This window comes from Elephas maximus, chromosome 16, assembly GCF_024166365.1.
Source record: "Elephas maximus indicus isolate mEleMax1 chromosome 16, mEleMax1 primary haplotype, whole genome shotgun sequence".
In the NCBI taxonomy this organism is placed as follows: domain Eukaryota; kingdom Metazoa; phylum Chordata; class Mammalia; order Proboscidea; family Elephantidae; genus Elephas; species Elephas maximus.
Genome location: NC_064834.1, coordinates 43,693,997 through 43,721,684, shown reverse-complemented (window position 1 = coordinate 43,721,684; position 27,688 = coordinate 43,693,997). Strand labels below are relative to the sequence as shown.

Sequence of the window (27,688 nt, the reverse complement as noted above, 5' to 3'; positions counted from 1 at the left end):
AGTTCCCTGAATGGGTCACCGAAATCATCATCTATGAAACTGTTAGGTCTCAGATGATTCTCCCCCACAGTTTCCCTGATTATTTGACTAGTAGTTTCAACAATTTAGGGTATAGAATCATATTCTTTGTTATTGTTGTTCAAAATTGTTACCTGTTTTGCCTTTGGTTTTAAGCTAGGTTAGTGGGTTGAGTTTTATGCAGTAAGAAACCTTCATTCTGTGTTCTGTACATTTCTAAATCAAGCATAGACAGTTTTTCAGAACATGTGATAAGTTAAATATGGAGTAGAAAGTCAATAGTACAAACCAAATACTAAAAGAAGTGTTTCTAAATATTGGATTTATGTCTAATTGGATTGACTTTCTGTTTTAGGACTTGAATGCTGTTGCTTTTAGATTTAAAGATAAGGAAAGGCCACGGGGCTATACATCTAAGATTGCAGGAATATTGCATGTAAGTTGTTGTTATTTAACTGTGTACGTTGGTGTGTAGAGTATTTCAGTTGTCCTGCATGTATTACTTTCAGTACCACATGAATGATAAAAATCAAAGCTGCAGCATAAAACCTTAGACTCTGTAGCAACTGGGCAAACTCTGATGTCAAGACATGTTTAAAATCTTAATTTTCATCATCCTGAAAATTATCTGTAATTTTTTTTTTTATTACTTAGGCATTTTGCTTATTGACTTTTAATATCTTTCAATTCAACAATGAATCGAGCATTCCCTGTGTGAAGGCTATACATCATCTATTTGTCTCCATCTCCATTGCTTCCACCCTAGTCCCAGCTACCATCGTTTCTTGCTGGGACTGCCATAATAGCCTCTTCCTAGGACCCCTGTTTTCCTGCTTGCCCCCCATTACAGTTTATTTTTTTTAGCTTCAGTGGTCTTTTGAAAACTAAAATCAGATTGTTTCACTTCTCTGCTTAAAATTCTCTAGTGCTTTCCCATCAGAGTTGGAATAAAATCCAAAACTTTACCCTTGCCTACAGGGTGATCTGGCTCTAACTTACCTGTTTAACTGCATTTCATACTGCTCCCCAGGCCACATTTCTCTCTCCTTTTCCACTCCAGCTTTACTGCTCTTTGTCTAATCTTGAAGCTTTGAGTTTGTTCCTCCCTCTTAGGGCTTTTACATTTGCAGTTTTCTCTACCTGGAGCACTCTTCCCCCTGATCTTTGCATGGCCAGGTTCTTCTTTTCATTTGGGTCTCCACTCAGATGTCTCGTTCTCAGAGAGTTCTTCCCAAGCCTCCCTATATGAAATAATCCCATGCTTCTCTTTTACTTTCTTTATAGCACCTATCACTAACTAAAAATTACAGTGTTTGTTGTTTATTGCCTGCTTCCCCTCTCAATTAGAATGTAAGCCCTTTGGAGAACAGGGACTTTATCCGTTTTATCTACCATTGTTGCCGCAGTACCTAGGACAGTGCTTTGCACAGAGTGGGTATTCATTAAACGTTATATTGACTGTATCGGTGAGTCTTTTCCTGTTTATTGGAAGTTGCTCTTACTGAAAAGCATTTTCTACATTATTTTTCTACTCTAGCTGAAAATATAAATTATTTTTCTCCACAACAGTTTTCTAAATGGTTGTCTGATTTCCTTTGTAGATATTAGAGAGGAAATTCTGTTCATAAAGAAGTGCAGGTCTTTATATTAAAAATCCCGTAGGTGTCAGTATTCCGCCATCAAATCTTCCTCATTAAGAAGCACTCGGTTTCTAGCCAGGAATATTACTCATATTTTTCCCTGAAAGAAATGTGGTTTTTCTCTCTCTGATGGAGATGTATTTGGGGATTAACTCCAAAATCATTCTACAAAATGAAAGTGCTTAAAGTTTTGGGTAGGAAAGAGAAAAGATTCAGGACTATAGACATTTTTTCAGTGGAGTAAAATTTAACTGAAAGGAAGAGGGGAAATAAAATAATGGATTTAATGTGTTAAAAGATCTGTTTGCTTTAATAAATATTAAATTCTCTAGTAGGCTTGCAAAATTTATTTATTTTTTTTCCTTTTAAAAAGTATTATCCCCTAGAAGAAGTGCTCACAGCTGAATATTTGCTGGAAGAATTTAGACCTGATTTAATAGAGATGGTTCTCGATAAGCTCAGACCAGAAAATGTTCGGTGAGTTACCCTACAGATTTTATTGTTACATACTCAATTTTCAGTAATGCTTAGAATCTGAAAATTTGTAATTGTGAATAAAATGTTTTTAAACTTTCTATCAAGCATGATCCAAAAGTAGAGAGAATAGTTTAATGAATCAGCACCCAACTTTTTAACAATTATCAATACATGACCAGTCTTTTTTCATCTATATGCATCCCTTTTCACTTATCCTTCCTACCCTAGTTTATTCTGAAGCAATATTCTCTAAAAAATAAAGATTATTAAAAAAAAAAAATCTTAATTTCGTTATCATGAATAAAATGTGATAATAAATTATTTTTTCCTGGCTTCATCCAGACTTAAATGGCCAAAGTATCAGCTCATCTGTCTTGCTCTTATAAGCAAGTGAAGGCACCCTTTTTTTTTCCTTGAGTGAGATTAAAGATTAAAATCTGAGAAACCTTCTGACTGACTAGTGGTTAACCAGGAGACCAAAAGTTGGACCTCTTAGTGCAGTAACTGAGGTATTCTTGCTAGAGGAAGGACAGCCTTGAGGAGCTTGTGCTATTTCTGCCTAAAGTTAATGCTAGAAGGAATATACTTGAATGGCATGTTGTTTTGTTTTTTTTTTTTTTTCTTTACTTTTTACATCTGGCAGGCATGTATTTCCTACTGGGAACTTTTCAATTGAATAAATAGGTTTTATGGAGCAATCATTTCATAAATAAAATCAACCATCTGGCAGAACTTTCTGAAGAAAAAAAATTTTTTTATCAGCCTTTTTCTTAGTTACTGGTGTTTGTACTTTTCCCAGACATATAAAAATTCATTGGCTATAATTCCATACATATGACTTGTATTATACAGTTTACGTTGAGAACAGTAATGTATTCTAACGTTCAGGTGGGCTTGGCCTAGCCGTTGTCACCCTTAGGTAGCTAGTAGACTCTAGTGACCTCATTTCTTTTAGCAAAGCCCACTAGCCACTAGATATTACCTGTCCAAATGATAAAGTTTTTAGATGTGTAGAAATAAATATCAAACTTTTAGAATTTTTAAATTGTAATAAGATTCTTTGGTATTTAGTTAAAAATCTTTTATGTACAGACATCTAAATCTAGTTTAAAAAATGTATTAAAGGTTAAAATTATAAATTTCTAACATGATAATAATTTCTGAAATTATATAGAAATGAAATCTCTGGTTTCATGTACCCATTTGATAGATAAAACACAGTAGATTTCAATATGTCTTCCACTCAGTTTCTTGCCAATATTTTAAATCCATATTTATTGCCTAGAGGAAGTTATTCAAAGCTGTGAATTCATCAGAGATTGGTGAGCTGACCATTCTTCCTTTAGCAACAAAAGCTCTTTTTAGCTCTAGATAGCTTATTTAAGTACTCAGGAATTGAAAAACCAGGAAATCTTTCTTTTTCTAGTCCGTGAACTAACAACAGAGAAAGTTTAAGATTAAATAGTTATGTAACCTAATATTTTAAGTTATTCATGCCTGAAGTAGTCTAGTTGGAGATTGAGATATAGTTTATGAAGTATAAATAGTTTAAAGCGATATATGTATAGAAGACATTGTATTTTTGGAAAATCCTAAGGAGCCTACCACCCCAAAAATTCTACTACAACTTATAATTGAATTCATCACAATCATAGGTTATGAGGTCAGTGTAAAAAAAGCAATTGCATTTACATATACTAGCAACAAAAAATGGGAAAAGTCAGTGAAAACAAATATTTGCAATCACAACGAAAAAGCAGATACTAATGAATGAATTTAACAAAAGATAAGCAAGACCTCCACAAGAAAACTACAAAACACTGCCAAGGGAAATTCAAGAAGATCTAAATAAATGGAGAGATATACCGTGTTCATAGATTGTAAGATTCAGTACTGTTAAGATGTCACTTCTCTCTAATCTGATTTGCAGGCTTAGTGCAATCACAGTTCAAATCCCTTCCTCCGTTTTTCCCTCCTTTCCTTACTCTCTCCCTATCTTCCTTGAAATTGGTAAACTGATTCCAAAACTTATATTAATATGCAGAGGTTAGCCAGAACACTCTTGGAAAAAAGACAAAAGTTGGAAGATTTCTGCCACCAGATTTTAGGATTTACTATAAAGCTACAGTGATTAAGACACTGTAGTATTGGCATTAGACAAAGAAATAATGGAACAGGACAGAGAGTCCATAAATAGGCCCAAACATCTATGACCAATTGATTTTTTTTTTTTTTTTTTTGACAAAAGCACCAACATAATTAAATGGAGAAAGGAAAGTCTTTTCAACAAATGGTACCAGCAACTGTATTATCCATATGTAAAAGTGGAAACTTGACCTTTGCTTCACACAACACACAAAAAATCAATTTGAGGTAGATTAAAAGCTAGAACTATAAAGCTTCTAGAAGAAAATATAGGAAAATACCTTCAAACCCTTGAGATGGCCAAAAATTTCTTAGAAAGAACACAAAAAGCAGTAACCCCTAAAGAAAAAACATTGATTAATTGGACTTCATCAGAATTAAAAACTTCTGCTTATAAGGTGATCTATGCATTTACTTAAAAGATTAAAATATATCGTATTAAAATACCCACAATATACATTAACTTGTTTTGGACAAGTAAGACAGTCTAAACATTTGTATTTTCTTCAGTGTAGACTATATATTTGGAAAAATAACCTAATTCCTTTTGAATTTTATTATATACCTTTTAAAAACATTGCCTATCATCATGAGGATAAAGAGGTTTAAACTTAGTAATAGAACACACTATAAGCCCTTAAGTTTCCTTCAAGTGACTAGTTATGTGTGCTTTTGTCACCTACTATTCATGAGGTCTTGTACAGTTTATTTCTTCAACCAGTGTCTACTGAATAATTATTGTACAACTTCTGTGTTCACCATCTGGCAAAGGAATATGTGAACAGTTAACTTTATATAATGTCCTGAACACTGGCTGTCATTTAATGTCCTTGGATCTTGCCCATCTGTAAAAAATGGCGATAATTTATCTTTCTATCTGCTGCAAAATGATTTAGCAAAGTTGAAAAGTGCTGTACAAATACAAGGTAATGCTATTAAGATTGTATCATTCAATGAGCATGTGTTTTTTTTTTGCAAGAAAAAAATCACGATTTAAATTATGTTCACATAATTCTTGCTGCTTTAGAGCCAGTAATTTGAGCCAGGCAACACTTTGTAGGAGTGAATTTGCAGGAACATACATTTTACTTTTGTTTAAATTGCACGTTTCTAAATTTAATACTTTTTGCAATTATAGTTAAGTACCTCTTATTTTCTCTACCTTCACCTTTAAAGAAAAGCCATTTTTTCTCTACAGGCTTGGTCTCTGTGGCTGTTACCATTGTAACTGCAGCCACAGATCAGTGATACAGGGCAGAGCAGCCTGGGATAATAGTGCCAGCTGCCAGGCCAGACTGGGATTGCTTGGGGATAAGATTACCTTCTTTCATACCCACTGAGACAAGTTTGACAGGTAGGGAAATAGCAGAAACCTTCAGAACGAATGAAAGGAGTCTTATAGGTCATTTAGTCTAACCTCTTTCAGGTATATATATTTTTTGTAATATCCCCAACCAATAGTTTACCTGCCTCAGCTTAAATTCCTCCAAGGACGAGGAACTCGTTAAGTATCAAGATAGCCAGTTCCAGTTGCTCGAAAGTTCTTTTGAATATTGAGATTTGACCTACAGGTTTAAAGGTGTTTATCTGTTACTACTCCATCATCATCACCATCTACCTCCCTTGATCCTATTATTTGGTGCTTGTTTTACCATACTAAACCTAAAAATATAGCTATTGAGTCTTTGCCACATGCCTTAAGTCATATATAAAGCAGTTCGTTTGGTAATTGTTCTTGGTGAATCTATGCAGATCCTAGTGATAACTGTCTTGTTTAAGTGTGTGAAAACAGTTAATGTAGAATTTTGTCAGGGGTCAGTACCTAATCTACTGATTTTATGGTTTTTAGGCTCCACTCCTTTTTGTTTTTGAAAATCAGAGCATTTGTCTGTCTCCCATCTCTGTCTCCTCTCCTGTCCATCAGCATTTCTTGAAGGTTATGGACAGCGATCCTATTGTGATTGTGATTGGTTAGTTGCCTAAATATCAGAGAATGTTACTCATCTGTGTTTGGAGATGTGAGCTCACTTGAATCAGTTGGTTGCTCACTCACCTACCTACCCTGACTCCAACTCTTTTTTTCTGTTGTTTGGTCCACTTTTACAGTTTAAAGTCCCATGTTTCTTGTAGAGACCATGTAAATAAGAGAGGAGTAGTCCTTAGTCCTGTCATCTATTAACATAAATTTATAACATTTTGCTTTGGGTCATGTGTCCTATTAGTTCATGAGTTCCATCCAGGTTAGAACTGTGTTCTACTTGTCTTTCCCAGAATTCAGGCTGGTAAGGGCTTAGTAAAAGTTGATAGAATTCTACAAGTTTTTTGTTTTAATGTTTGAGTTTTTTTTTTTGTTGTTGTTGTCAATGTTGAGAATATAAACAGCAAAACATACGCCAAATCAACAGTTTCTACATGTACAATTCAGTGACATTGATTACAGTCTCTGAGTTGTACAACTGTTCTCACCCTCCTGTTTTGAGTTGTTCCTCCTCCATTAAAATAAGCTCACTGCCCCCTGAGTTTCCTGTCTAATCTTTTGAGTTGCTGTTGTCAGTTTGATCCCATCTAGATAGATCTTCAAAGAGCACAATGCTCAGAGACAGACTTTTTTTTACTAGTAAAGCTAAACTATTGTTTGGGTTTTTTGGGGTTTTTTTGTGCTTTAGGTGAAAACTTAGATGGTGAATTAGTTTCTGATTCAATTTATACACAAATTGTTCTGTGACATTGGTTGCAATCCCCGTGATGTGTTGTCACTTTCTCCTTCCATACCCCGATTCCTCATTTCCATCTGTCCATTTTTCCTGTCCCTTCCTGCCTTCTTGTCGTTGCTTTTGGGCAAGTGTTGCCCTTTTGGACTCGTATACATGACTGAACTAAGGAACAAGTTCCTCGAGTGTGTTATTGTTTGTCTTATAGACCTAATTTTTGGCTGAAGGGTAAGCTTCGAAAGTGGCTTCAGTTCTGAGTGAAAGGGGTGTCCGGAGCCATAGTCAGGGGTTCTTCCAGTCTCTGTCAGACCAGTGAATCTAGTATTTTTATGAGGGGTGGGAATTTCAGTTTCATCCTACATTTTAATCCCACTCTGTCTGAGACCCTCTGTTGTGATCCCTGTCAGAGTAGTTGGCAGTGGTAGCCAGGCACCATCTAGTTGTTCTGGGCTCAGGCTGGTAGAAGCTGTGGAGCTTATGGTCCATTAGTCCTTTGCTCTGGATGGGATAGGACCAGTAGATGTATCTTAGATGGCCTCTCACAAGCTTTTAAGGCCACAGATGCTACTCACCAAAGTTAAATGTAGAACATTTTATTTATGAACTTTGTTATGCCAATTGTCCAAGGTGACACCCGCAACCATGGTCCCAAACCTTCGGCTACTTCAGTCCCTCAGGGTGTTTGGATGTGTCTTATTGTTTTAAGAAGGCTTCAGGGGATATTTTTGGCTTAAGACTTAAAGATTATCTCAGGGTAGTAGTTTCAGGGATTCATCTATCCTCCATGGCTTCAGAAAATCTGGAGTCCCTGAATTCTCCAAGTTTCTGGCTTAACCCTTCTTGCTTCCTTTTTACTTTAAGAAACCCTTTTAAAAAATAGTTTTTAGCATTTTTCATGAGCCTCAATTTCTTCAGCACTTTAGCCTTCCTGTCACTATTCTTTAAGTTTGATGTTTGAGTCTCATCAATAGTTTTTTTTTTTTTTTTTTGCACCTTCTTCCTTCTTCTGTATGTATCTTCTGAAAATCTAATTTGATACCATGATATTGTGGACTTCTACTAATGGAATGATAGAGTTCATCTAGTTTGAACCTCCATTTAAAAAGTAATGAAACTGAAGCCTAGAGAGGATAAATTACTTGCCCAATTTAGATCTTGAGTGTGATTTTGGCCAGATCTCAAAGAAAGTGAGTCAGAGTCTCGACCAGAATCCAAGTTCCTGATTGCCAGATCCACGCCCTTTCCTCTGGTTCCCTTGAATTCATTACAGTTTACCTATGCAGCCTCTCCTCTTCCTTTGTATGTCATCTTCTTTGTTCTCTCTAAGGGATCATTTGCAAAAATCTCCTAAGATTCCATTCCTTAGGAACCATATTGCCTTTTAATGTCTGTAGTCAGAAGACCTATTATTTCCAAACAGGTCCCATCCAGCTCCAACAGCTGTTGATTCCCTCTGAGCATTCTAAATGTGCTGACCTGAAGTCGGGGGTCAGCATGCATTCTAGACCGCTGTTTTCCTTTACTCACTCTTGTCAGTTTCACTATAAAAAGAAAAGGTCATTTTTTCTGATATTCCTGAGGATTATTTTAGTACCATATCAGAAGTCAGCTTGTTGTGGGCAGAATTAAATATAGAATAACATTGCCTCCCTGTGTTTAAGAGAAAACTGTCATCAAAACAATTTTTTGGCATAATTAGATTGCCAAAAGATAGTCTAAAATGCTGCTGTCTGTGCCTGTTTTTCTTAACTGCAGCTAAGTGCACTGAAGCTGTCTACAGTTTTACTTTGATTATTGTGATTGGTCTTTTTCTCCTTTTCTCCTAATTCAAGCCCTCTTCCTTGTGCTTCCACACTCTGGTTCACAGATTTCTATATAGGTTTGACAAATGTATCCTCTGTACTGTTACTCCTCTTCCCTACCTTTATTTTATTTTTTTAAACACATTTTTCTGTTATGTATTTCAGCTTGAATTTCTTAACGATACAGTGACTCTTCATCTGCAAAGATATCTTTTTGTTAGGGCCATATTTGATATGTACCTAGTTTGATGAATTGTCTTCATCTACTTCATATTTACTTCGTTATAACATTTCAAACGTCATTTATACACTTCACTTTGTTATACCAAAACCAAACCAAACCTGTTGCTGTCGAGTCGATTCCAACTCATAATGACCCTATAAGACAGAGCAGAACGGCCCCATAGGGTTTCCAAGGAGTGGCTGGTGGATTTGAGTTCATAAAGCATCTCTATTTTGATCACATTTACAGCGAACTTTTTGCCAAACTTTTTCATTTTGCTTATTTTTTTGGTAATCTTAATTTCTCCATTTTCATAGAAATTTGCCAACATTTTCCTTTATAATGCCTTTCATGGAGACTTCTCTCTATAGAGATATAATGAATATAAATGTGAATATAAATTTCCATTCTTAAAAAAAAGACACTGTCCATACGCTCTCTACACATACGTCTCTAAAGGAATTCTCAGCATGCATTACTTCCTTCTGGATGTAATAACAGACATCTTTCATCTGCTAAACTGTGTGATTTCTATCTGTTTCTATATTTCTTCTTACTTAGCATGTTTTCTAGAACTGGTATTGGTCAGTGGCAGGAACACCTGGAGCTGGGAGATTAGTCGGTCATACCGAAAGATAGGTGAGTCAGATTGCTTAGGATATTTACCTAAAAGCAGATGATAAGAGCCAGTCAAGTCAGCCAGGTTGAGTATTTTCTGTAAATGAATAATAATAATAAATAGATGGTGGTTCAGACAACCAGACGGTGAAGTTGGGGAGATCAACAAGGGGCAGGCATTTGGAGCATAGAGATTGTGATTCTGGAAATGGACGGGTGTTCAATAGCAAGGGAGTTTTGACTGCCTGTACTGGGCTTTCAGCTGTGAGGCTGACATTCAAAGGCTGGAACCAAACTTCAAGGAGGGTGAGTGAGAATAAGCAGGAACAGACATAGACCTAGTTATCTGAATTAGGACATAAGGGAAAAGTGGAACTTGTAACAGGACTGACTTTATGCCAAGCCATCCAGCCTTTCGGCCTAGAACTGCACAATCCACAAGATTCAAAATAGGGTTGGTCCCAGCCTAGGGTTGAGTCTTTGGTGGGTGTATAATGATTCAAACTTTGATAATTAAAGGCAGCAGGGGCAGAGATGTCCCTGACAGTCCTTCACAGCGACAGTTTATAGAGTTCCACTGGTATGTAGCTTCTTTTGCTTCTCTACTCCTGTAATCTTTTGTTCACTTAGCTTATGACATCATTTTGCCTTTACCTTCCCTCCCTGAACTTTTTTTTTTCCCCCATCTGACTTTTCGTTTGGGGCCATTTCTAGGGTCCTATCAAAGAAAGTTTTTCATAAACTAGAAGATAGGCATTTCTTGGTATTATCCCCTTCTCCTCTAGCAGCAAGGACAATAATGGATATGTGGTAGATATATTTAATGCTAGCTTCTGGCAGGAAAAAACTATATAGCACAGACTTAGTAAGTAATAATAAAAGTTCCTTTGGTGTGTTTGTGATTTTTTTGATCTCTGGCTAAGCCAACAGTTTTCTTAGCCATTTCTATTTACTTTGGGCCTTAGCTGTTCCCAGGGAGGGAACAGCTTTTGTTTTGCTTTTTTAAGGACTGTTTTTCATTTGAACTTGCTCAATTTTTTCCCTTAACTTTTCTTTTTCATTTTAGTTAATAGCATACCTATAAGAATCTCTGCTGCAAGCACTTTTTCACACTAAAAATGATAGGCTATAACCAATGGATAGCAGGCACTACAATCAGAAACTTCTGTGCATACATTGCCTGTCTATGCATCCATTGCATGTTTGGCTAAGCATTACAGGATTTGCTGGGTCTTAGAGGCCCAACACATTTTTGGATATTATTTATATCTCCATGAGTTAGATTCAATAAATTTATATGTACAACATGGGTTTACAGGTTTTTTGTTTGTTTTTGTTTTTTCATCTGTCTCTAGGGTTGCAATAGTTTCCAAATCTTTTGAAGGAAAAACTGATTGCACAGAAGAGTGGTATGGAACCCAGTACAAACAAGAAGCCATATCAGATGAAGTCATTAAGGTAGGGCTAACCCATCTGTGAATAAACCTGAGGCGTGAGGGGTGCAGAAAGACATGACCTCCTGGATCTACCATCTGAAGGCCCAGAGTGTGGACAGTGATGGCTCAGGATGTCTGTACCATCCTGAGAGGAGTGAGCCAGAGATGGAAAGCTGGAGCTTAGGTTTTTGGATGAAAAAGTGGCACTCTAGCCATCTTCTTGTGGGTGCGTGTGGGTGTATCTTTTGTTGTTGTTGTTGTCATCATTCTTGTTGGCTGTGTAGCTTTAAGATTGTGTCCTTTACTCATGGAAATAGAGCAGAAAGCCTTGTTCTGCCCAGACTAGTTAAACTCCAGTAACGGACATTCCTTAAATGTACCTGTGTAAGGACAATACAGAAAAGAAGAAGTAGTATAAGACAGCAAATCATCACTGGTACTTCAGGTATCTCTGACATAGTGTGTGAGAATACCCATCTTCCTAAACTGTGAGGAAAGCTGATCTCCCATGAATTAGTGCTGGGTATGAAGTATCCCTGAAACAAGAGAGAACTTCCATTCACCAAACTTTAATCATGGCAAACCTACCCTGAATGGGAATTTTTAAAAACAAATGTATGTGGGATCTCATCAGTGAAATTTCTTGCAATGTGTTTCCTGTTTCATACTATTAAGCCATTTTGGAGACTTAAGCTGCCTCTTGTAATATGGCCAACATCCTCTCCATCCCAGTGCCAAAAGACACAAAGGGATGAAAATAGAAGTGCGATCTGCAAAACTGTGCCACATCAGCTGGAGACCCAATTACTGAACTCAGAATTATTGGCATCGATAGTATTTTTTTTTTTTTTTTTTTTAAATAATGAAAAGCCTTGTAAATTGGGACTCAATAGTCAATGGCCTGTGGTGTCCCACTTAGCTTTTGGAAATAGCCCATGGAAGAGATTCAACCCACAGGTTGTGTCAGCCCTGTCCCACAATCCAGACTTAAGTCTAACTTTGTCCTTAGCCTTGTGGTTGAATTACTAGCTCACTTGAAAGTTGACATGGTCATCTGGGAGAGGTATGGGCCAGGCCTTAAAAGACGCACTGAAGTGAATGAAGCCTCCTTTAGCCTGGCTTTCAGGCCATACACAGGAGTAATTTAGTATAGCTGAAAGTTTAACTTTTATATAAATGACCTGTTGAGCAGATATAAGAACATATTCCTGTATAGATTGTTCTTCATTCTTCCAAGAGCTAAAACAAATACGATCTTCATGTGAACTTCAGCCTCTCTGTGTGCCACAGTCTCAAATTGTTCCTTAACCTTAGATGATCATTTTGGATATGTGTATAGATGAAACATGGATAAATTAGTGCAAAACTTTCATTAGTACCAGAAAGCCCAACTCAGGTTTCATGAAAACCCATCAATAGATCTTGGTAAAGACCTCGTTATATATGAAGGAAAAGAATGCTGACTTTTATCCCCTTAATCTTTGCCTTGAAATTGAGCAAATTGACTGTTCTAAACTCTTGAATCAGACTCTAATTGCTTGTGTTTATATGTTTTTCACTATTTATCCAGAAATGGCAAAATGCCGACCTGAACGGAAAATTTAAACTTCCAACAAAGAATGAATTTATTCCCACAAATTTTGAGATTTTACCATTAGAAAAAGAAGCAACACCATACCCTGCTCTTATTAAGGTAACACATTAGAGTCATGGATTTTAAATTTGGGGGTACAGACTTAGTACATGGAAGGGACTAGGGAGATGGTTTCTTACATTTGGTATTATGTTGATTTGGGGGGCTCATATGCTAAGAGGTGACAGGTAAAAGTTGCAGAAAAAATAACCAGAAGGAAAGAAGGCTTGAAATGTTAAAGCAAGCAAACAAACAAAACTACTAACCAACATAGAATCCAGGGGATTGTTTTCTGGGCCATTAGCACAAGCCTGTCCAAAGGTAGCGGCCTCTTTTCTATATCCCCTGAAGACCCAATAAGAAAGTTGATTTATGCTATACCATTCAAGTTAGAGTTAAGAAAGAATCTCTAAAGCCTGGAAGAGTACATGTCCAAGGGAAGCTGTTGAATTTCCTGCCCTTGAAAACAATTCTCATGACAGAGTACCTATATGGAGTTAATGGAGTTAAAAGCAAGTGGGAAGGATGATAGAGAAGTTTGTTGTTTTTTTTCCTTTTTCAAAATGTTCTTTTCATGTTATTATTTCATGCCTTTGTTAGTTTGTTAACTGTGAATTATGCCTATGTTAATTATGGATCAGATTATTATGGGACATCCTTCTAAACTCTTGCAAGCCCTCCCTCACCACCATAGACACATCTTTCGTTTTCTTTTCTTCAGATGACCTAACATTCAGATTAATGCAATGAGACAAAAACCAGTGTTTAGGAACATCAAATTTAATTTATCTCAGACAGCTGGATATTAAGGAGACACCACTTTTCTTTAAAAATAACATTTTAGTGAGTTATATATTAAGTTACACAGAAAGTTGTTTACTTCTCTTGTTGTTGTTTGTTTGCTTGTTAGTTTTAAAAAGAAGCCTTTTCAGAATAAAGTAAGGAGAAAATTAAACCAGTTATGTATCTCTTGTCAGTTCCAAGGTAGACTCAAATGGACATCTAAGGCCAGTTTTAGAATAGCATTACTAGAGTAGAGAGTCAAGGTAATGGATTATTTGTTCAGCCTTGCTTGTGTTGTTCATTGCTGCATAACAAATTGTTCCAAAATTTAGCTCCTTAAAACCACGGATATTTATTATCTTATACCGTTTCTGAGGGTCAGGAATCCAGGATTGGCGTAGTTGGATAGTTCTGGCTCAGGGTGCCTCATGAGGTTGAGTCAAGCTGTCTGCTGGGGCCTTAGTCATCTGAAGGGTCAACTAGGGCAAGAGGATTCTCTTCCAAGTTCAATTGCGTGATTGTTAGCAGGCCTCAGTTCTTTACCATGTAGTCCTCTCCATAGAGTTGCTTGACATGGCTGCTGGCTTCCCAGAAAACAAGTGATCCAACAGAGAAAGTGAGTGACCAAGGATAGAAGCCACAACGTTTTTTATAATCTAATCTCAGAAATGTCATACCATCACTTCTGTCGTATTATGCTGGGCCAGCATGGGAGGGACTACATAAGGGTGTGAATCTTAAGAGGCAGAGATTGTAGGGGGCCATCTTGGAGACTGATTACCACACCACCCTAAGGACTTCTGCATCTGTCTTCTAGTGCCCAGGAAGATGGCAGACAGGAGAGTTGGTATTGGTTTCTTCAATCTGTCTCTTCCCTGACTGTTCCCACATCTCCCTTCCCCAGGGGAGATAGAAATGTGATTTTTCTCAGCTGGGATCAGCAGTTTTCTCTCTTTAATTTTCCACCTGGTGAGCCTCTGAGTATGCTTCAATGCTATGAGATGGCAGCCTCTCCAGAACAAAACTGTCAACCATTGCTTCTGTCCTTCTCCTTGTGAAAAATGATTCGATTGAACATTTTTGCTGAATATGCCCATATTTTCCTAACCAAATTGTTTCTCCATCACAGGACACAGCTATGAGCAAACTCTGGTTCAAACAAGATGATAAGTTTTTCTTGCCAAAGGCTTGTCTCAACTTTGAGTTTTTCAGGTATGTAAAATGAATGTAGCTACAAAGCTTCTTACGAATATCAGCTTTTCTATTTCTAAAAGTTTCTGTGCTTCCTTGAGGATCCATGTCTAGAGATAAATGGAATTAGGATTATTTTGTCTAGACAAAGGAAGGCTGCTGCTCTCAGGGGATATTGTAAAAGCCAAGGTTTTAATTCCTTTTCCCTTCCATCGATGAGTACACTCTGCAGCTGAAATGATTTACGTAGCTATTAGGAGGACCTTCCTAAAGCTAAATCTTGAATGAGATATTCAAAATTTCGGAACATGAGGAGGTTATAGAGTTACCTGGAAGGCTTATTGAGGAAAGAATGAACTATTTGGGATGCTTTTTGTTTTGCTTTTGGCTTAGTATTCCTGGACCTTTCCCAGAAGAAGAGGTAGTTACTAAATGACCTTGAGTCTCTTCCAGCCCTTTAATTGACTGGAACCCTTAGCCATTGCTCTCTGTATTCCTGACTTGATAACTTAAAATTGATTGAATAAAAAAGATGTTTAGTAAAATTTATCACCAAAAAACTTCCATTGCAGTGATTTCTCGATGCAAATCTCCAGATCATCTGTCTCCTCTTGTTTTTGTTAGTGATAAAAGCGTATCACCCAATTTAATTTTGCTTTTTGGGTTTACACGTTATAAATTTTGTGTTTCTAAAATTCAGTGGTTTATGTGAAATAAACCCATTATCATGTAATAATATCCAATATGATTGCAACTTTTTCATTGAGAATTTTTATTAGATTGGAGTGACATGAAATTAAAGCTTTATTTTTTTGTATTCTAAGTGTTTTGGAAAAGGAAAAAAAGTATCTCTAAATTGAAAGTTAATATATTTTCACCAACAAGTATGTTGAAATTGTAGAGATGTGAGCATTGTGTTTTATAGCCTGAGATCCATGCATTATCTAGGGCTGCACTGAGGTTGTTAATTTTTTACCCCAGATGTGGGTTGTCAGGTTATGGCATATAGTTTTTGGGTAGAGTGGTATTGTTGACACTCTAAGCAGCTTGTCACTGCTTTCCTATGTGGCCTTTTAGGATTTTGAATTTCTTCAAAATACCTTTTGAGAGGCCATTTGACAATTTTTTGTTCTTTAAACTGCTCAAACTCAGTTTAAAATGTCCGCCTCCCACCAGTCCCCTTCTCTGTAGTCTGGTCTTTCTGGAGGTTACCACTGTTGGGTTTCTTATACATTCTTACAGAAGTTTTCTCTCTCTGTGTCGTATATCCTTTTTAATTTTTCAGCAATGGGAGTATATTATATGTACCTCATTAGAGCTTTTAAAACCTTCTGAAACATATTTAAGTGTACAGTATCTGATTACAAAATAATGCGATTAAAAAAAAAATAACAAATGAGCCAGAATTGAGGCATTCCAATTCTCTTTTAAAAGTTAGTCTAGGAGGCTTTCCGATTACACCAGTATAGCTGCCATGGATGGATATTTTAGGACACTTCTTGGAGTTTTGCACCTGAGCCACATGGCTTTGAGCTCCAAGATTTGGCTTTTCTGGCCCTTCACCCCCACCTGAGAGAGGCACACAGATGTCCATGGGTCTGTTGCAGCTCTCCTGAGTTGATGATTTTGCTTTTGTGAGGCGTGCCTTAAGTTTCTGAGCTGCTGCTTACCTAAAGAAGGAAACTGGTGATCATGTTGAAAAAATTAAATGACATATTTAAAAAAATTAAGTGGCAGAGCATTCATTTAGATTTCCAAGGCGGAAATGTTTGTACAGCTATAGAATTTTCTCTTTGATCTTAGTTTTTTAAATGGCTAAGCATTTTATCCCCGTTTTTGCCGTATTACCAACTTTGATAACAATTGCTGGCTTTGCTATCAGTACATTAGTTATATTTACTGTGTTACAGATAGAGTGAAACTTTTAATTTACTGCCAAACAAGCCAAGTAGGTACCTGCTTCAGGTCCTTTGCACTAGCTGTTTCCTCAGCCTGGAAAGTTCGTCCCCCAGACATCTCAGGGCTCACTTGCTTCCTTCAGGCCTGGAACCAATGTCAGCTTCTCAGAGAGGCCTTGATTGACCATCTTAAGTAGACTAGCAATCTTTCTTCCCCATCACCAACACCTCTTCCCTCCTTGTTCCCCTTACCCTACGTAATTTTTCTCCATAATGCTATCACAATCTGATATATCATATTTAAATTTGTCTCTCTATATTATCCGTCTCTTCCAAGTAGACTGTAAGCTCTGTGAGGTCAGGGACTTTGCCAGTTTTGTTCTGTCTTTATTCCCAGTGCCTAGAGAAGAGCCTGGCACTGTAAGAATGTAATACATTTTGAATAAATGAATGACCCTCTTACTTGCTTCTGATAAAGATAAGCGTTGCCATACGGTCAAATGAGTTGGTTGGTTGACTTGCATTTGAGTCCCAGCTCTGCTGCTGCCAGCCCAGGTGACATGGGGAAAATTATGTTTCTTATTTAGGGATGAAGATTTTAAATTAAATGATCTCTGTGGTCCTATTTAGCCTTAATCCAAAAAAACCATACCCATTGCCAAGCCAATTCCGACTCATAGCGACCCTATAGGACAGAGTAGAATTGCCCCGTAGGGTTTCCAAGGCTGTAATCTTTACGAAAGCCAACTGCCATGTCTTTCCCCCACCAAGTGGCTGGTGGGATGGAGCTCCTGACCTTTCTGTTGGCAGAAGAGCGCTTAACCACTACGCCACCAGGGCTCCTTAATTTAGCCTTTAAAAAAAACCAAACCCAGTGCTGTCGAGTCAGGCTCTATAATTTATTTCCTTTCTCATTGTTATTCTTTCCCACTTAAATATTTCCCGATTTTAATTTTTTTTGTTTGTTTTTCTATTGTTATTCTTTCCCACTTAAATATTTCCCAATTTTAATATTTTTTCCTAGTTCTGCCTGCAGTTTTATGGTGGAAATTATCCATTATTTTACTGACAGTGCTCTAGCTTTGTTGGTTTGGGGGAAAACTCAAGGATAAGCTAACATTTTCACAGGTGTCTTCCACATCCATATGATCACAGCAACGAACTTTTTAATCTCACACTCCCATCCACCACGGGTATGACTTACCTGTGGGAGGAAGAGGACATGCAAATGCTGTATCAGCTCTATCGGCCATGCCTCCTCCTATTGGCCTAAACACAGACATGGGTTTTGACCTGTTCCCACTCCTGACCTGCCCTGCATTTCTAACTTCTCACTTCTGCCTCATCATCTAGGGTAAGCAGTTCCTTCTCCCACCTCACCACCACCGGCACACATGATGTCTCTCGGGCTTCTTTTTCTGTCATCTTGGGTTTTTTCCTCATGAGAAGAAGAAACAGACTGAAGAATTTAACCTCCTCCTCAGGAAATTATATTAACCAGTGTTCTGTTTCTTGATCCAACTCAAAAGGCCACATTACATTGAGAAGTTATAAACCAGCTATTTTACTGTCAACATTTTCTTCCAGCCCATTTGCTTATGTGGACCCTTTGCACTGTAACATGGCCTATTTGTACCTTGAGCTCCTCAAAGACTCACTCAACGAGTATGCATATGCAGCAGAGCTAGCAGACTTGAGCTATGACCTCCAAAATACCATCTATGGGATGTATGTAAGTACCCATATCTTAGAGCCTTCCACTCATCAACATTTTTTATATTGATTTGCTGGAAGCGTTTTTGATTAAGGGTATGAGTTTAATTTATTTTCTTAACCTTTATGGCTAATCATATTTTCTCATCATTTAATTTTTAAGTTAGGCCTTATTCTAAGTATTCAGCAATATACCATTCATATTCAAATTTTCCTTGATTTCTTTCTCTCCTTGTTTTGGACCATCTTTCATCAGATTGTCATATTTTCCTCCTAAAACGAAATTGGCCCCTGATTTTACGTTTAGATCTCACCCATTCTGTATCTGAAGTCTTGCTCTCTGGCAAAAGGGAATGGAGTTTTCCAACCTTTGTAAAACATAAGGTTGGCTTATACTGTTTCCCTAGAAATCCAGATTATGAGGCTGCATATCCATACTCTTCGGTCATGTCATGTTTCTTCATTACCATGCCACTGCTTGAGGTATCAAAGCATTTCTTTTGTTTTTCTTTTGTTAGTCGCTACATTTATGCTGATCCTCTCCATTGCAACATGACATACCTGTTTATCAGGTTATTGAAGGATGATTTAAAAGAGTATACATATGCAGCACGCCTCTCAGGTTTGAGCTATGGCGTTGCATCAGGAATGAATGCAATACTTGTAAGTAAAATGAAAACCAAAGAAAAGGCACCACACCATTTAAGCGTTATGTTGAGCTTGGGAAAACTATTAACTTCCGCATTTTTAAACAAGAAGGTTGATGGTTTTTTACCTTGCATCTTTTTAATGATTGAAGAACTCAAACTAGTGTTAGTTCCACTAATGAATGATTCAGTAAAGTTTAGTGCACCTTGTGAACATGTATGTGTGCTACATTTATTTGCATGTTCTCAGCTTGAGATGTTTAATATATTAATCATGAAAGCATGCTGCTTTTTCATGCGTTTGAGTATACTAACATCTGTAAGTAAAAAGATACACACAATGATTGTCGTGGTGCTTGAATATATAAGCTTCCTTTATTTCTGCTGATAGTATTGCCAAGTTTCTGTGTTTGAATACACCTGACATTTTCATTTATTTTGTAGAATGCATCACTACTTTTAGGGTGATTTAAAATAAGCATTATTAATGCACCCCAAGCAATAACTAGACCCTTTCTCATGAACTGTTTGTGATATGTTTCCAAGCTTGCTTCTGTTTTGGTTCCAAATTAACATCCCTTCGATGGCACACATTCATCTTCACTTTTCTTAAAGATATTTTGTATGTTCTAGTAAAAATCACAATGAGAGCATGTGCTGTGTACTCCTTTTAAAATTCTCATCCTAAAGGTCTTAGGATATTTAAGTTTTGTTTGTTTTGCAGTGACTTTTTTTTTTTTTCTTCACATAAATAAATCCTCCGGTAGCTTTTGTTTAATGTATAAGAATGTATGTAATCTAACCATTCTCAGAGTCTGGGAAATTTGAAGCCCAGAATCAAAATTAACTCCAAATAAAAAAAATAATAATTCGGTTTCTGGTTTTTGCCTTTGACTTTTAGTAGCAAATTATCATTAACATGAATGATTTTGTATTTGTGATGAAATGGGCTTCCTGTTATTGGTCTAGTCCCTGTAGTACTTGTGCTTTCTCAGCCACTGACCTTCGTTCCTGCCGAGGTTTTTGTATGTCATTCTTCACAGATTAGGGGCTTTCACAGTATACTAGTTGCAGTGTACCCTTTCCTGCTGTGGGTACCACCATGTGGAAATATAATAACATAGGTATTCCCCACTTTTCAAAGCATTACACTTTCAGAAACTATCAGAGACTATTAAAAAAAAATTATTACACACTAATAATTCACTATTAGGACTGGTCCCCGGCTTATGAACAAGACCCGTTCTTAAGTCTTTCTCTAAGTTGAATTTGGAGGTAAATCGGAACAGGTACACAGGGTTCTTACTTAACATCAGTTTGTCGAATGGTTGTTTTAGTATATAGCATGTATTTTACCTTTCTATGCATGTAAAGGAGCCCTGGTGGTGTAGTGGTAAAGAACTCGCTGCTAACCAAAACACTCCCAAACCGAGCAGTGTTTTCATGAGCATCATGAAGTGGTGCGTGAGTCTGTTACTAGCAACCACTGTAGTTAGCTCCAATTTTTAATATAATAGGCTTTATGGCAGTTTATTCTTAAGAGTTGCCTGTAAGCCAGACATTTTTAACTCTAGGACTTACTGTATTGTTTTAAGGCAAAATTCTGATGGTGCATACAATGTATCATTGCTACACATCTGCTTTTGCTATTTGCTTTTGGGATATCAACAGAGGTGAGAAGTATGGATCCTTACTGGGCAACATGGAATGAAAAAAGTGTCAAAATGCCATATAATACAAACTTGAAGCTGCCTGATTTCTGCAGGGGTGATTTTTAAAATCTTTAAGCATAAATAATTTTGGATGTGTGCAGTAGTTGCTAGGTAACACTCCCCTGTGATTTTTACCACACCCATAAAAACCTTAAGCCTACTTTTCATTAGAAATTCTTTCTGAAGAGAAAACACATTCTGTAGTTAATTTTGATTTAATAAGAACTTGAATTATGATGATATAGTGTGTGCAGCCATAGTTTGGTGTCAGGTAAGTTTGCCTACTATTGATTTTGTTTAGGAAAAGTGAAATTATGCTTTTGGGTATTACCTAATAAAAATGGTTAATGTTATCTTTCTAAGGCTAAACTATATTTGTGAGAAGTTAAATTAATTGAATTTCTTGTTTCATTTTTAATACACCTGACTTTGGAATTTTCTAGATGTTTAAAAATCAAGCTTAGTATGTTTATTTGGAAGTTGTTCCATGATATTTTTAGACCTTTAATACCTAACTTTTTCTGTAGCTTTCAGTGAAAGGTTACAATGACAAACAACCAATTTTGCTAAAGAAGATTATTGAGAAAATGGCTACCTTTGAGATTGATGAAAAAAGATTTGAAATTATCAAAGAAGCAGTAAGTTTGCTGGACTAATTTTTGTAATTTATAACTTTTTATTCATAAAGTAATATTATAAAATTTTTTTTAAAAGGAAGAAACGAAACATTCATAATCCTGTTGCATTCATCTCACCCTGTCTTTGTGAAATCTTGTATTCTACCCAGAAAGAAAGCTGTAAAGCTCTGATAGACACCTGGCCCTCTTCTCCATAGGCCCCAAGAGCTAAGGCAGTTGCAATACTGAGTTTTTAGAGAGAGAATTTAAGGTACACCTGGTGGCTGTCAGAGACTTCTTGAAGGTTTCATCCAGCCTCCATTTGATGAGAACGCTTGATTCAGCAGAATGAGTTCTGCCCTACCATGATAAAACCTTGTCATATTAAGGCAGACTGTTTAGGTTTGATGAACCCTGGTGGCGTAGTGGTTAAGTGCTACAGCTGCTAACCAAAGGGTCGGCAGTTCAAATCCACCAGCTGCTCCTTGGAAACTCTATGGGGCAGTTCTACGCTGTCCTGTAGGGTCACTATGAGTCAGAATCGACTCGACGGCACTGGGTTTGGTTTGGTTTGTATCTTCTACTTAAATTTAACCCACGTTTGGCCCAGCAATGGAAGTATGCAACGGAGAGCTGCTCTTAAAGCCAAAATGGGATCTTCGTCGTACACCATAAGAAATTAGCATCAGTTTTGAAATGAAGATCCAGTCTTCTTACACACACACACATCCATGTTGTTTGCTTAGTAACACTATAGAGACTTGCAGAATTTATAGTGGAGAATCCGAGAATGACAAAAGATGGAGCCCCTGCAAAGCTGGGGATAGCTTTCAGAGAGATGAAGGACTTCCTAGTGGAAGTTGTTAGAGTACATGTCACACGCTAGGGGTGAAGCAGCAGTCTGGACAAAGAAGCAGCGTGCCCATTAGTTTAAATATCAGAGCGGTGGTAAGCCTTCATTCTTAGTTATATTCTTCAGAAAGAAGTAAATATTCCCATATCCTAGTAACGCATAATTTATACAAAATTAAGTTTGATTATAGCTGATCTTTTGAAGTAGCTTTTTAAAAAATTACAAAATGAACGAGCTCATATCTCTCTTCACTAGTATATGCGATCTCTTAACAATTTTCGGGCTGAGCAGCCTCACCAGCATGCCATGTACTACCTCCGCTTGCTGATGACCGAAGTAGCCTGGACTAAAGACGAGTTAAAAGAAGCCCTGGATGGTGAGACTTGTTCCACTCAAAAGCCTAATGCTTTCTTCATTTCTTTTCTAGAATTGGTTTATCTGGCTATCAGATGTTTAGATAAAGTTTATATAATATTTTATAATAACATAGTTCTATTTAAAGCCAGGTATGCACATTTTTTATGAAAACAATGGTAACCTTTGAAGTGGCTTTTGCATTCAGGCAGTTTTGTCACACTTGCTATTTTCAACCTGGACCCAGCAATTAGTTATTATTGTTCACAGATTCCTGCAGATGACTAAGTGTTCTTACCCAGGCACTTACCTCATTAATGTGAAGTTTTCAAAAAATGAAAAACGGGTTGAGCTTGAACTTCTGTCACACAGAAAGAGAGTGCTCAGGCATTTTTCCTGCCCTGGCATCTTTAGGTCTGTCCAGTTCAGTTAAAAACTAGGAAATGTGTAAAGCCTAAGGAGTTGTCTTTTCTTTCTTTCTTTTTTTTTTTTTTTTTTCTATAAATCTAGTTTTCAGGAGTTTTGATTGGAAGTCCTAAACTCCTTGAGGACAGTGATTGTGTCTTTCTTATATCTTCTTTATTTAGTATCTGGTATGATATTATGCTCCCAGTGTGTGTCTGATGAATATCTATTGAATGAAATGAGATAACTTTCAGGGTTACTCTATTGCAAGAATGTAGACAGACTTCATCCTTTATTACTGTTCGATCGTTTTTACTTCCCAGTATTACTTCACCAGTTAATCTTCCTTCCTGCAAGCCCAGCAATAAGAATTAAAATGCAATTTTAAAAAAGAATACTGTTGGATTTTTAATCATCTTTTATGACAAGTCCCTACTTATTATGTAATACTATGCTTTTGATGTCTTCAGAGACAAATCAAGAGCAAAATATTAAAAATCCTTACTTAATTGGTGACCTCAGGCATTGGGTAGGAGTGTATATTATAGAATTCGTTAACTAGAGCAGATACTCTTTTTAAAATATGGTAAAACAAATGTAATAAAAAATTTGCCATTTTAACCATTTTTAAGTACAGTTCAGTGACATTACATTTGTCATATTGTACAACCATCACCACTATTTCCAAGAGTTTTCCATCACCCTAAACAGAAACTGGGTACCCCTTAAGCAATAACTCTCCATTCCCTCCACCCCCAACCCCTGTAACCACTAATAAACATTTGTCTTTGTGCATTTACCTATTCTAGATATTTCAAACAGATGCATTTTTAATCTGGATAGCTAATATAATTTTCTTCACAAAAAGAATTTTATATGGTTAAAAGAATTTTACCCTTTTAAAAAATACTAAATAATTGATTTTAAATATGTCGTCAAGAAACCGAACCAGCATTCAGCTTGATCAAAAAGCAGGGGTGTCTGATTTTTTCCCGTTTGTTAGAATCTGGGTCAGATGGCATGTGAATTTTAAGCAGAGTAAGCTCTAAAATGAACGCTATCTCATAGGCATGTGAAGCCTTCCTAAAATGTGCTTTATAAAAAGAAAGTCAGCACTTTTCAATGCTTGTAATTCTCTGCTGTAATAAATAACCATTCTGTTTTGATATATACCTTCATGCTATAAACCAGTAATGCTGAGGTGGCTTAATTTGGAGACAACTCAGTGTGAGGGACTGGCAACTCTGTGACCCACTAAGTCAGTCAGCTCTCCAGGTGCCTCTCCAGGTGCCTCGGTGGCAAGAGCCTCGGAGTTCACTGTGGCCCAACAGCATTTAGTGACTGCTGCTCTGCACCAGGTGCTGGAATCCAGGTGCTTGAGATTTGACACGATTAATTAGATGGCGTTTCTTGGGTCAAGGACCTCTACTAGTCTAGTGGAGAAGCATAAATGTAAACAGATCATCTCAATAGAAGTGAGAGGTAAGTGTTGTGATAGAAGTCAGCTGAGAGCGTTGAGATCACCTAGCGGAGAGGCTCCTAAGGAACACTAAGGCTCCAGTGGAGTGTACTCTGGAATTAGTCAGACCAAGGATCAGATCTCAGCTTTGCAACTTACTAGCTTGATGACTTTGGACAAGAAACTCAAATTTTATTAATTTCAGTTTTCCTTTAAAATGGATATAATAGTAAATAGTTTATAAAATGGAAACCCTAGTGGTGTAGTAGTTAAGTGCTACGGCTGCTAACCAAAAGGTCTTCAGTTCAAATCCACCAGGCACTCCTTGGAAACTGTGTGGGGCAGTTATACTCTGTCCTATAGGGTTGTTATGAGTTGGAACAACTTGACGGCACCAGGTTTGATTTTTTTGGTTTAGTTTATAAAATATAAGATAATATCTACCTGACCCATGATAAACCCTTGTTAAAAGTTGATTGCCGTGGGAAAGGGGGAATTATTGCCTAAGGGGCACTGATGGAAAAATTTGGAAACAGATAGTGGTGATGGTTATACACCATGATGAATATAATTGATGTCACTGAATTATACATGTAAGAAATGTTGAAATGGCAAATGTTTTGTTACATATATTTTTACCACCAAAAAAAAAAAAAGTTAATTCCCCTTTCTCTCCTTGAATTTTACCCACTAATTTTAGCATCCATCGATGGATCTTGCCCATAGCAATTATTACAGTGGTAATAAAAAAGAGAAGAGACAATTCCTCCTTATAGAAGAATTAAATTAGTAAATGTAAAAGGATTTGAGGGAAACAGGAAAGTCGCCTTCGAGTGCCATCGTAATAATTGCTACAGGTAGTATCCACCAATAGATGCTAAAATTAGGGGTTAAAATTTGATAGGCAGGATATTTGCATAGTCTCAAAGTATTTCCCCTAAAACAAGTGTTTTTTAATTACAGTGGGAAAAATGGGCATCAAAGGACAGGTGGGCTTTTCAGAATTGCTTATAGAAGAAACGTTTTGAGTTATTCAGTTATAACCAAAACAGTCAATCTTCAGTGAAGAAATCTGGCACATACCGCCTCAACCAAGTGATCAGTGTTAACGTCACCAGTACTACAACATGTCAGCATCGCGTGTCCCATGATACGGTGCACTAAGAAGAGCGCCTCACCTCTGTGGTATTCTTTCTAGTAATAACGTAAGCTCAATTTAATCATGATAAAACACTAGACAAACCCAAATAAGGGACATTCTGTAAAATAACTGTGGTACTCTTCAAAAGTCAAAAGGTCATGAAAGAATGGGGACTGTCACAGATTGGAGGAGACTAAAAGTGTAAGCCTGAAATTACCTCAAAAAGTTGGGGGAGAAAAACAAACCAAAAAAAAAAAAAACACCTCATATCTAGAGCTTACTATTTCTTACACCTTTACAGATGTTACCCTCCCTCGCCTTAAGGCATTCATACCTCAGCTTCTGTCCCGGTTGCACATTGAAGCCCTTCTCCATGGAAACATAACAAAGCAGGTGGGTGGTGTGTTTATTTTATGTGTAGTTTCAGTGATCTCTTATGAATCAGTGCAAGAAACCTTCCCCCTGATCTGTCTTAAGACCGTTAGCCAGCACAGTGTGATTATAAGCACATTAGAGTTACCAGCCTTCTGTGCTCTGTGGAGGAAGGCAGGAGAGGGCACAGGGGAGTAGAATGATGGTGGTTAACCGCGGACCTGTATTCATGGCTGCTTCCTCTGCTGTTGCCTATCCTGTACAATCATTGGAGAAGATGGGAATAGTTATCTCTGCTATGTATAGGTGGCAGGACTGGGTAGCAAATAAGAGTGCATACTGAGGAATCAAACAGTCCAAATTCAAATTCTGACTCTACTACATACTAGAAATGTAATCTGAAGATGTCTATGGTCAATTTCCTTACCTGTAAAGTTAGATTATAGTAGCACCTACATCTTGGGTTATAAGGATTAAATTAAATAGTACATACAAAGTGCTTGGCACATGGAAAGCACTCCTGAGTTCTCATGGCACTCTGTCTCAGGAACCCACACTCTTCCTCCAAAACAATATGCCCAAGGTCAGATGCTAATAACTGACAGAGACAGGTTTTTTACCAAGGTCAGTTTTACTCACAATAATTCACCTCATTTGTTATGCTAAGACCCCAAGTATCTACTGTCCACTGGGGACCAAGTTTCCATCACCAATACCTCTCCAGCTGTGCAATGCCTTTTTCCCAGCATCAAGATCAGTGTTGATGATTGTATCTCTGCTTCTCTTTATTACCACCATATTGACTATATTGCAAATTGACTATGTTAACAGATTCAATTTTTATCCATTTGAATGGGATCAAATGTATTAAACTAGAATTTGAAAACCCGTTTTTATGATTGACTAGGCTTTTTTATTTCACAAGTATGTTGTTTTCATATTGCATAGACTACCATCCAGCAAAATGTTTTTATTTTCACATACCAAATATGTTTGTGTTTTTGTAATGTACTGTGACATATCTTTCTCCCCAGGCTGCCTTAGGAATTATGCAGATGGTTGAAGACACTCTTATTGAACATGCTCATACCAAACCTCTTCTTCCAAGTCAGCTGGTTCGATATAGAGAAGTTCAACTCCCTGACAGTAAGTTGAAATGCTCTACTTTGACATATTATCATGGGTGACTACAGATAGGCTGAATTCACTTGGTTGTCAATGTATAGAGATCCACAGGGATCCTCTACTATTTATAGAAGTATAGTTAGAGAATTCTGTCAGAAAATCTTCCGGTGGGAGTATCAGAAAGGTGAAATTGGAGGTAGGCAATTATTTAGAAGAGAATGATACTAGAATTGACTGGCACTTGAGTATAAAGGAATGAAGAAGTGATAATATCACAAAGCTAAAGAAATATTGGCTAGAAGCATAAACTAAAATTTATTTATAAAAAACGGAAATAGGGATCATAACGTAGAATCTGAAGTCCATAGGAGTCTTTGACAGAAATAGTTTTAGGAAAGCCACAGGTACAGATCACAACATGCATTCTTTGCGTGTATATTTTTATAAGGAATTAACATAATTGATAATAATATATTGAGATTTGCAATGTTGGGTTACTTTTACATTCACAATGGTTTCTTTTAATGTAAAAACTTACTAAGCAATATTTTCAGTATTGTTCAAAACTGTATGGTGGAACTGTATTTGACCAGTAATCAGAAAGAATCATTAGTTTTTTTAGCCATCTTCTAAATAATTGCCTGCCTCCGATTTCACCTTTCTGACACTCCCACCAGAAGATTTTCTGACAGAATTCTCTCTCTCTAACTATACT

The 27,688-nt window shown here is 37.0% G+C and overlaps 1 protein-coding gene across 2 annotated transcripts in view; it reads left to right on the top strand.

Moving 5' to 3' along the window:
- IDE (insulin degrading enzyme) overlaps positions 1 to 27,688 on the top strand; it is a 113,820-nt gene that overhangs the window by 71,470 nt on the left and 14,662 nt on the right. Inside the window, exons 10-19 of one of the 2 annotated variants that reach the window (XM_049855715.1) lie at positions 374 to 454; positions 2,032 to 2,135; positions 10,990 to 11,092; positions 12,641 to 12,763; positions 14,616 to 14,698; positions 18,807 to 18,951; positions 21,175 to 21,285; positions 22,373 to 22,493; positions 25,778 to 25,869; positions 26,883 to 26,994. In XM_049855715.1, coding sequence (XP_049711672.1) covers positions 374 to 454; positions 2,032 to 2,135; positions 10,990 to 11,092; positions 12,641 to 12,763; positions 14,616 to 14,698; positions 18,807 to 18,951; positions 21,175 to 21,285; positions 22,373 to 22,493; positions 25,778 to 25,869; positions 26,883 to 26,994 — 1,075 coding nt within the window. Of the gene's footprint in view, positions 1 to 373; positions 455 to 2,031; positions 2,136 to 10,989; positions 11,093 to 12,640; positions 12,764 to 14,615; positions 14,699 to 18,162; positions 18,308 to 18,806; positions 18,952 to 21,174; positions 21,286 to 22,372; positions 22,494 to 25,777; positions 25,870 to 26,882; positions 26,995 to 27,688 lie in introns of both variants that reach the window. The other variant, XM_049855714.1, reaches the window with a different exon arrangement.